The 9,610-nt window shown below is 26.4% G+C and overlaps 6 protein-coding genes across 6 annotated transcripts in view, besides 13 other annotated features; 4 read left to right on the top strand and 2 right to left on the bottom strand.

Annotated features, from left to right (window-relative positions):
- Positions 1–903: part of a repeat region that runs on past the window's edge.
- Positions 904–948: 45 nt separating this feature from the next.
- On the top strand, positions 949–1,371 carry EDI_144660 (uncharacterized protein; the record flags this gene model as incomplete). Its single annotated transcript, XM_001739170.1, has 1 exon — positions 949–1,371. One exon carries the CDS (start codon positions 949–951, stop codon positions 1,369–1,371), a length of 423 nt encoding a protein of 140 aa, XP_001739222.1.
- Positions 1,082–1,166: a microsatellite.
- A 9-nt stretch (positions 1,372–1,380) lies between the features above and the next one.
- Positions 1,381–1,410: a sequence feature (AT_rich).
- A 63-nt stretch (positions 1,411–1,473) lies between these two features.
- Positions 1,474–2,505, bottom strand: EDI_144650 (serine/threonine protein phosphatase PP1, putative; the record flags this gene model as incomplete). The annotated part of the gene is made up of 1 exon (XM_001739169.1): positions 1,474–2,505. The coding sequence occupies one exon, from the start codon at positions 2,503–2,505 to the stop codon at positions 1,474–1,476; it is 1,032 nt and encodes a 343-aa protein (XP_001739221.1).
- A 37-nt stretch (positions 2,506–2,542) lies between these two features.
- Positions 2,543–2,593: a sequence feature (AT_rich).
- An 82-nt stretch (positions 2,594–2,675) lies between these two features.
- Positions 2,676–3,299, top strand: EDI_144640 (uncharacterized protein; the record flags this gene model as incomplete). The annotated part of the gene is made up of 3 exons (XM_001739168.1): positions 2,676–2,872; positions 2,924–3,063; positions 3,118–3,299. The coding sequence occupies 3 exons, from the start codon at positions 2,676–2,678 to the stop codon at positions 3,297–3,299; spliced, it is 519 nt and encodes a 172-aa protein (XP_001739220.1).
- Positions 2,880–2,913: a sequence feature (AT_rich).
- Positions 3,069–3,092: a sequence feature (AT_rich).
- Positions 3,300–3,383: 84 nt separating the features above from the next.
- Positions 3,384–3,547: a microsatellite.
- EDI_144630 (coatomer subunit beta'-1, putative) lies at positions 3,519–5,921 on the top strand (the record flags this gene model as incomplete). The annotated part of the gene is made up of 1 exon (XM_001739167.1): positions 3,519–5,921. The coding sequence occupies one exon, from the start codon at positions 3,519–3,521 to the stop codon at positions 5,919–5,921; it is 2,403 nt and encodes an 800-aa protein (XP_001739219.1).
- Positions 4,945–5,009: a sequence feature (AT_rich).
- Positions 5,922–6,074: 153 nt separating the features above from the next.
- Positions 6,075–6,100: a microsatellite.
- A 6-nt stretch (positions 6,101–6,106) lies between these two features.
- Positions 6,107–6,181: a sequence feature (AT_rich).
- A 131-nt stretch (positions 6,182–6,312) lies between these two features.
- Positions 6,313–6,333: a sequence feature (AT_rich).
- A 647-nt stretch (positions 6,334–6,980) lies between these two features.
- Positions 6,981–8,600, top strand: EDI_144620 (hydroxylamine reductase, putative; the record flags this gene model as incomplete). The annotated part of the gene is made up of 1 exon (XM_001739166.1): positions 6,981–8,600. The coding sequence occupies one exon, from the start codon at positions 6,981–6,983 to the stop codon at positions 8,598–8,600; it is 1,620 nt and encodes a 539-aa protein (XP_001739218.1).
- Positions 8,601–8,729: 129 nt separating this feature from the next.
- Positions 8,730–8,782: a microsatellite.
- A 194-nt stretch (positions 8,783–8,976) lies between these two features.
- Positions 8,977–9,005: a sequence feature (AT_rich).
- Positions 9,006–9,183: 178 nt separating this feature from the next.
- The window catches only part of EDI_144610 (uridine cytidine kinase I, putative), a gene marked incomplete at both ends in the record, with an annotated part of 1,795 nt that continues 1,368 nt past the window's right edge, over positions 9,184–9,610 (bottom strand). The window contains one exon of the mRNA XM_001739165.1: positions 9,184–9,578. Within this exon, the coding sequence (XP_001739217.1) occupies positions 9,184–9,578 (395 nt within the window). The remainder of the gene's footprint in view (positions 9,579–9,610) is intronic.

The following is a 9,610-nucleotide window of genomic DNA, read 5'->3' as shown; positions in this document are numbered from 1 at the left end:
TTCTACCATTTGCTTCATTAATTTTTCCTTGTAATGTATTATTTTCCTCCTTTAATTTAGAGTTTTCTTTTCTTATTTCATTACATGTAGTTTAAATATTGTTCATTTGTGTTTGAATCTTTTTTATTTCTTCTTCAATCTCTTTCCTGACTGTTTCTCGTGTTTTTTGAATCATTTCATTTGAAATGATTCGTTCTTCTTCCATCTTTTTTGTTTGAAGTTCTTTAATAGTTTCTTCTATTTCTTTAATTTTATTTTGAAGTGTGTTGATTTCTTATTTGTTGCCTTCTTCTTCCTTTTTCTCTTCTTTTTCTTGTGTTTTCCTTTTATTTTCTTTTTCATTTATTATTCTTGCAGTTTTACATCTATCATTCATTTCTTTGTTTCGATTTTTGTTTTTGATTTCTTCTTCGATTGTTTTAATATCTTCACTTTTCCAATCTTTTGTTTTCTATTTGAATTCTTCTTTGTTTTTCTCTAGTGTTTTCTTCTTTCTTATTGAATATACTTCTTGGAGAATATTATACCATTTCTTTACCTTCATACTTTTTAAGTATTTCTGAATATTCTCCTTTCTCCCATTTTCTTGTTATTCTTTTAATTTTCATTTTAATTTCATTTATTGTTAATAATTTAGATTTCTTATTTGTATAATGTTTGTTATCATTATATTTGCCTTGTTTTTTATTTGTTTTTCTTTGTGTTCTTCTTTTTCTATTCACTTTTTTCTTGTTATTTCTTTTATCATAGTTATTATTATACATTTTATTGTTATTTCATTCATTCTTTTCTTTGAACTTGAATACCTGTGTCTTGTTTGATTTTCTTTACAAGACTCTATGGTATTACTCAATAGCCATGGCAACAAAATTTGTTGTATATTCTGCATTGATAAAAGGTTCTTTTTTTTATCTATAAACAAAAAAAAAAACTGAAAAATATAATCAAATGAGTGACTCATTTATTGAAGCATTAAATGAAACTTCATCTGAAGGCTTTGTTAGTAGTCTAACCAACGACAAAAATACTACAATACCTGGTGATAATGTTTCAAGTGAACACACAAATGAACCACCATCTCAAGAAATAGCAAAACAAAAAAGAACAGAAGAAGCAAAAAAACCAAAAAGAATAAAAGAAGCAAAAAAACCAAAAGGAATAGAAGAGGCTGAGCTCTATACACTTCTCCCATCAGGGAGTTTGTTAAAGCACAGTGATTTTGGATTCTATGAAGTTAATGATCATAGAATTCTCAAACCTGATACCCTTGTGAAGATTGAGTCTGAACAGAGGCTTGGCATACTAATAAACCAATTTAATTGGTTTATAAGCCCAAAAAGAAGTTTTGATAAAAAAGAAAGCAATAAATAATTCAACAGCTTAAAAAAAATTTTTCTTTTTTTAAATTAACAATAAGAGGAAAACCTTATTTAAATAAAACTATTTGATTTAAGACAGTCATAGACATTCTATTCATGAAAATTGTTGGAAACATAACTCGTTGTATGGGTATAACAAAACTGCTACAGCCCCTAGACATGGTTGTATTACTCCTTGAATACATACTTTATCACAAGGTGCAGAATACAAAGTATATGCACCACCTTCACAAGTACAATGGTCTTGAACATAACCGTCTTGCATTCCTCCTAATCTATAACGAACACGAATACAACGAGCTTCAGGTGATTCATGAGCACGAATAATAAATTTTAAATGGTTTTGTTGAAGAAATAAATTTGATTGTTTTGATCCCCAAACAATCCCCACACCTCTAAAATCATTTTTCTTAAAACCATCAGCAAGTTCAGGATCTGACCATAATAATTGATTAAATAATGATATAGGATTATTTGGGTCTTCATCAATGAAACGATCAATACTATTAATTTCTTCAATAAATCCAGGTTGTGTTAATTCATTTCTTGAAAAAATTCCACCATGAGCACAAAATGCAGAATTAGCAACTACTGCTGCTAAAGGAAGAGATTTATAAAATTCACTACAAACATTTAATATTGAAATATAATCTTGTGGAAACTTAGATTTAATTTCATCAGTAAATCCATATAATGAATTCATAGCTAAACTTTCATGGTTTCCTCTTAAAAAGTAAATTGATTTTGGTTCTGTTAATTTTAAAATACTCATTGTAACTAAAATTTCTAAACCATCAACTCCTCTATCTACATAATCACCAAGTAAAATATAAACGTGTTGTTTTGTTGGATAGCCAAATTTATCAAAAATTTTAATTAAGTCATTAAATTGACCATGTAAATCTCCTACAATAATGAAATAATGATCATCATCTTTCTTTTCAGGTTCAATTTTAATCAAGTTATCAGTTAATCGAAGATATTCTGTTCCTTTAACTAATATATCAATAATTAAATTATGAGGAATTCCTACTAATTTCCCTTCTCTTTCTTTCATTCTTCTAATAATATTTTGACAATAATCATTAGTTAATACTTCAGGTAACTGTCCCATTAAATGGTTCATTTCAAAAAAAAATCATTTTTTTCAGTTCTTTAGTTCGTTTTATTCTATTTATTATAAAACAAATTTTTTTTGATAAAAAGAATATTAACGTTATATATATCAGAAAATAAGAAAAAAGAAAAAATAAACTTAAAAAGTAATACAGACCAAAGATGAAGTTATTGATTATAATGGTCTTTATTTGTTTAAGTGTTGGTAAATATCAAAAAGGAGAAGCAATATCAACACAATATCAAGTTAAAACAAATGATGTAATATATAAATGGGAACCATTACCATATAGTGCAAGACCAAAATTTGGTGAACGAACTCAGTTTTCATTAAATGATTTAGGAGTAACTTTCTTTTATAATGATATGTTCAAAATGTTTGTGTATATATTATTATTATTATTTATTTAAATTAATTCATTGTATAGTCGTTTTTCATTTCAAAATGGAAGAATAATAACACCATATATTCCAATTCATCAAAATGGAATTCCTATATTCACAAATGCAACTATTAATTTTGATGTGATTAATGGAAATATTACAAAAGCAACAGTAATTCCTTTTTGTTTGTTTTTTTTTAATTTATTTATTAAAGTAATTGAGGTATTAATTATAATAGTAAGAACACAAGAAAAGTTTAAACCAGAGACATTTGGATTTGTTAATTTTTTGTTTGTCTTTAATGAAAAGACACATGAATATACTTATTTATCTCAAAATCTCATTCTTTCAGGATCTGTTATCTTTTGTGGAATCTTAGCATTTCTCTTGTTCTTGAAACAAAGTCATTCTAAAAAGTAATTCATTTTTCTTTAAGAAATAAATATGATTCTGAAAAACAAAATCATCACCACTTAATTTAATTATTTTTATCTTAATAACTATAAAATAATATATAAAAATTATATTTAATAAGAAATAAAATGAACTTAAAAAGGAAAATTTTAAAAAATAAAAAAGAGATTTAGAAAAATATAAAAAATAAAAAAAAAATCTAAAAAATGAATAGAGAGGAAAGAAATGGCAAGATTTGAGATCAAAAGAAAAGTTAGTACTAAATCTACACGAGTTAAATGTGTTGATTTTCATCCTAAAGAACCATGGGTATTAGCTGCACTTCATACAGGAACAATTTATATTTTAAATTATCAAACTAAATCTATTGTAAAAACTGTTGATATTGGTGATAAACCAATTCGAAGTGCTAGATTTGTTGCTCGTAAAGAATGGATTATTGTTGGAAGTGATGATATGATGATTCGAGTATATAATTATAATACAATGACATTAGAAAAAAGTTTTGTTGCACATGAAGATTATATTAGAGATATTATTATTCATCCAACATTACCATATATTTTAACATGTTCAGATGATACTACAATTAAATGTTTTAATTTTGAACAAAATTTTGTTGAAGTTATGGTATTTAAAGGACACACTAATGCAGTTATGTCATTAACATTAAATCCAAAAGATCCTAATATTTTTGCATCAGGATCATTAGATGGAACAGTAAAAATATGGGGATTAAATAGTAATTCAGCACATTTTACATTAGAAGGTCATGAAGCAGGAGTATGTTGTGTATGTTATTTAATAAATGATACAAGACCATATCTTTTATCAGGAGGAGAAGATACTATTATTCGAGTTTGGGATTATCAAACTAAAGCATGTGTAAATAAATTTGAAGGACATACTGATGTAGTATGGAGTATTAAATGTCATGAAGAATTTCCAATTATTGCATCAGCATCAGAAGATTCAACAATTAGAATTTGGAATATTCAAACTAATAAAATTGAACGAGTATTAAATTATGATTTTGAACGAAATTGGTCATTAGCATTTAATGGTAATTTATTAGCTATAGGATCAGATCAAGGAACATTAGTAGTAAAGATTGGATCTGATATACCTACTATTTCTATGGATGGAAATGGAAAAATTATTATGACAAAAAGACAAGATGCTATTATGTATAATGCTAAAAATATTGAATCAAGTGATGGAGAAATATTAATGCTTCCAATGAAAGAACTTGGAGTTGTTGATGTTTTTCCACAAAATATTCAATTTTCACCAAATGGTAGATTTATAGCAATTGTAGGAGATTCTGATTATATTATTTATACAACATTAGCATGGAGAAATGTTAAATATGGAAATTGTTCACAATTTGTTTGGTCAGATAATGGAGGATATGCTGTATTAGAAAAGAATGGAAATATTAAAGTATTTAATAAACAATTTGAAGAGACTAATATCAATATTCAAGAAGAAATTAGTCCTGATGGAATTTTTGGAGGAAATTTATTAACATTAAAATATGGAGATTCATTATCATTATATACATGGGAAGGACAATTTATTACTGATATTCAAATTATTGCTAAAAATCTTTATTGGTCAGATACAGAACTTGTTTCTATTTGTTCAGATGATAATTATTATATTTTAAAATATAATAGTGAAATAGTTCAACAATATTTTAATAAAAATAAAAATGTCCCAGAAGAAGGATTAACTGAAGCATTTGAAGTACTTTCTGAAATTCCAGAAACTGTTAAATCAGGAAATTGGTATGGAGATGCATTTATTTATATTAACCATAATAATTCATTATGTTATTATGTTGGAGCATTTTGTAATATTATTACTCATTTAGAAAATAATATGTATTTACTTGGATATTTACCTAAAGAAAATAGATGTTTCCTTAGTGATTTAAAAGGAGAAAATATTGTTAGTTATAAATTACTTCATTCATTATTAGTATTCCAATCAGCTGTATTAAGAAAAGATGAAAACAAAATTGAAGAATATTTAGCTCAAATTCCTAAAGATTCATTAAGTATTGCTGCATTATTTTTAAAACAACATGAATACCCAGAATTAGCATTAAGTATTTCTGATGATCCAGAATTTAAATTTGATTTAGCAGTCAGTTTACATAAAATTGATTTAGCAAGAGAAATGGCAGATATTATAAATGATGATCATCAATGGAAAGAATTAACTAAATTATATTTAGATAATGATGATATAGAAGAAGCAATTGATTGTATGTTTAAAGGAAATGATTGGAGTGGAATTTTATTATTTGGTGTTGCATTAAATGATGGTGAATTAATAGAACGTTTATTGAAAATTACTGAAGAAAAAGAAATTTGGAATATCGCATTTGTTTGTGCTCATATCATGCAATTAAAAGAAAAATGTGTTCAAATATTACAAAAAACAACTAGATACCCTGAAGCTGCAATGTATGCTGTTACTTATGGACTTCCTCCTGAATTAGCTAAAAGTATTGTTGAAGAATGGAAAAATGAATTATCTGAAGTTTATCCAAAACAAGCTGAAGCACTTGCAAATCCACTTGATAACCCAGAACTGTTTGTTCTTCCTGAACAACAATAACATTTAATTGAAATAAAAGAAAATCCGTTTCAAAGTTATTGAATTTAGGTTATAACCTTATTTTTATTACTTTTCTTTTAAAGAATAAAAAATTTGTGTTATGTCTCTCTTTAAAAATGTTTTTTTCTGTTGTTACATATTATTGAATTATTGAAAAACAAAAAAAAAAAAAAGAAAAACAACTCTATAAATAAATTTTTGATAATTATTAAAAATAATAAATATCATTTAAAATTTTTAATTCAAATTTTGAAAAAAAACAATCTTTGGTAAAAACAGATGGTATTACTTACTTTTAATAAAACAGTTTCTTTTAAGAAAATAAAGATTTAATTTTTAAAAAGGAAGAATAATTATTGGAATTATTCGACAATTTGGTAAATTTCTTGAGTATTTTTTATTAATTTTTTAAGAATCGTTTTGTTGAAACAATTTTGTTTTAACATTTACTCTTACGTGGTCTATTTTATTTGTGAAAATATTCTTTTCATTAAAAATTATCGTTTGCAAGTTGATGTGTGAGACCTTTGAACAAAGTATTAGAATTTTGTTGCCATAATTTCTAATTCTTGATATATCATTTGGGCTTGTGAAATGAAGACTGTTGAATGAAGGAAATAAAGAGAAGAAGGTGTATAGATATATGTTCTAAATTAATAGTTTGAGAGTATTTAAGTTACAAAAGTTTTGAAAAAAATTAGTAAACTTCTATGAATTTGTTACTAGTAACTTGAGGGAGATTTGTAAAGTGATAAATTTAATTGAAGTAAATGTGACCATAAAATATAATGAGGACCAAACAATAGAAAAATAACGAAAAAATAGAAGCAATTTAGGTAACACAAACTTAGTAATTTCAAGAAAGTGATGATAACTTTCTTAATATGTTAAATTATAATTGTAAATTATATTACAAAGCGGAGATATAGGCATTTGTTGATTAGAATCGATGAAGGGAATTCTTTTTGCCATAGAACGAAAAAGAAATGTAAAGAGTTTTTTACTTCGTCAGTAGACTTGATATATAAAGATACCTATGAATCATAAAAGAACATAAAAATGGAGAAGATGTTCTGTAATCAATGTGAACAAACAGCTAAAGGTACTGGCTGTACGGTTTGTGGTGTTTGTACTAAAGAACCTATTGTTTCTAATACTATGGATGTACTCATTTATGCCCTTCGTATGAACGCTCTTATTGCTTTAAAAGCAAAGAAAAATGGGATTAAAGTAGATAATGAATATCATGTCCTTACTTGTTCAGCGTTGTTCTCTACTTTGACTAATGTTAACTTTAGTGAAAAAGATATTTCACATTTTGTTGAACAAGTTTTTATTCAACGTAAGAAATTAATGGAAAAATTACCAAAAAGTGAGTTAAATGGAGTAGAAGATGTTGAAGATGTTGCTCATTATATTGAAACTCATATGTCAGACAAAAGACCAAACAAATGGACTGACAACCAAGATATTCAAAGTTTAATGCAAACAATTGTCTTTGGATTAAAAGGAATCTGTGCTTATGCATGTCATGCACACTTATTGAAAAAAGATAATGTCCAAATCTTTGAATTTATCCAAGTTGCATTAGCCGCTGGTTATGATGGTAAAGAAAGGACATTAGAAGATTGGATTCATTTAACATTAGAAGTTGGTAAATGGTCACTTGAAACAATGAAATTATTAGATGAAGCAAATAATACTCTTGGACATCCAGAACCAACAGAGGTATTAATTGGACATAAGGCTGGAAAATGCATATTGGTTACTGGACATGATTTGCATGATTTAGACTTATTACTTAAACAAACTGAAGGTAAAGGAATTAATGTTTACACACACGGAGAAATGCTTCCTGCACATGGATATCCGTTATTAAAGAAATATAAACATCTTGTTGGTCATTTTGGAACTGCTTGGCAAAATCAACAAAAAGAATTCCCAACATTTCCTGGTGCTATTCTATTTACTACTAACTGTTTAATGAAACCATTACCTAGTTATAAGGATAGAGTATTCACTACGAATGAAGTTGGGTTTAATGGTTTAGTTCATATTGGAAATGATAAAGACTTTACTCCAGTTATTCAGAAGGCATTAGAAATGGAAGGGTTTATTGATGATTTGAAAGAAGATACTGTAACTACTGGATTCAGTCATCACGCTATCCTTGAAGAAAAAACAGCAAATAAATTAGTTTCATTAATCAAAGAAGGTAAGATTAAAAATATTTTTGTTGTTGGAGGTTGTGATGGAGCTAAGGCAGGAAGAAATTATTATACTGAACTTGTTCAAAAGATTCCAAAGGACAGTATTATATTGACTTGTGCTTGTGGTAAATTTAGATTTTTTAGAGAAAAACTTGGAGATATTGAAGGAATTCCAAGACTTCTCGACCTTGGACAATGCAATGATAGTTATTCTGCAATTGTTGTTGCTTTGAAATTGGCTGAAATATTTAAATGTGAAGTAAATGAACTTCCATTACACCTTATTCTCTCGTGGTATGAACAAAAGGCAGTTGCTGTTTTATTAGCATTATTATATCTTGGAATTAAGAATATTAGAATTGGACCAACAGCACCTGCATTCTTAACACCTGGAGTGTTTAAGTATCTTCATGACAATTTGAATTTAATGATGACTACCACACCTGATAATGATCTTGCTAACTTATAAGAAAGTCAAATTAATAATCATGAATTAAATTTTTATGATTTATGTTTTGTTGTAAGTTAAAAAATAAGAATTAGATGACAACGAGTATAGAGACTATTATTATTCTATAGCCAATATTTCAATTAACCCATTTTATTTATCTTTTTTTATTCTGTTTTATTTCTCTCATTTTTATTTGACTTAAACCTTTATAATCAAAGCATTTTCTTATTTTATGATGTATTTGTTCTAATACTCTCTTATTTCTTTATCATAAAGACTCTTTTTATTTTCTTATTTATCTCTTTTTCTTTTGTTTTTCTCTGACCTGTTCAGTCCATAACTTTATTTGCTTCTGACTCCATTTATTAAATTGTTCTTTTTTCTCATTTCAATGATTTTTTTTATTCTTAATTAATAAAATTTCTTTCCATTACCCTTCTTCCTTATACTTATTTTATTCTACTTAATCCTTTTTCTATATAAATTAAGTTCTTCCATTCTTACTTGTTATAAAGAGAATAAAATAAATTCCTATTATACAAATAAAGAAAGAAGAAAAGATGAAAATAATAATAATTTTCAAAAAGAAGTCTTTTAATTTTTATTCAAAAACACTTCCTCCAATAAATTCTCTGATCAATGAGGTAGATCCAATAAGATGATCATCAACTGGCATAAACAACTCAAGTGTATCTAATAAGTTACGTGCCATATTATAGTTTGGATCATCAACAGGAACAGTTTTTAATAGTGGAAGAACATATGGATAAATAGCTGCAATCTCATAATCCATTGAAGAATTCCATATCTTATCTGCTTGATCAACAAATGGAAATATGTATTTTTCTTCACCCTTAGCAACACTAAACCAACTCTTTAATGTATGTGATGCTGTATAATTTCTAGTTAAATAATCTCGTACAATTCTTCTATAAAATCTTAATACTTGATTTCCTATGAAATTATACTCATCAATGTTCAATTGTGTGAGTGGTGCTATGAAGATGTAATACTTTTGTTCTCTTGGT

This window comes from Entamoeba dispar, genomic scaffold (assembly GCF_000209125.1).
Source record: "Entamoeba dispar SAW760 scf_1105229462009 genomic scaffold, whole genome shotgun sequence".
Taxonomy (NCBI): domain Eukaryota; phylum Evosea; order Mastigamoebida; family Endamoebidae; genus Entamoeba; species Entamoeba dispar.
The sequence above is the reverse complement of the archived record's forward strand: the minus strand, read 5'-3'. Positions and strand labels throughout refer to the sequence as shown.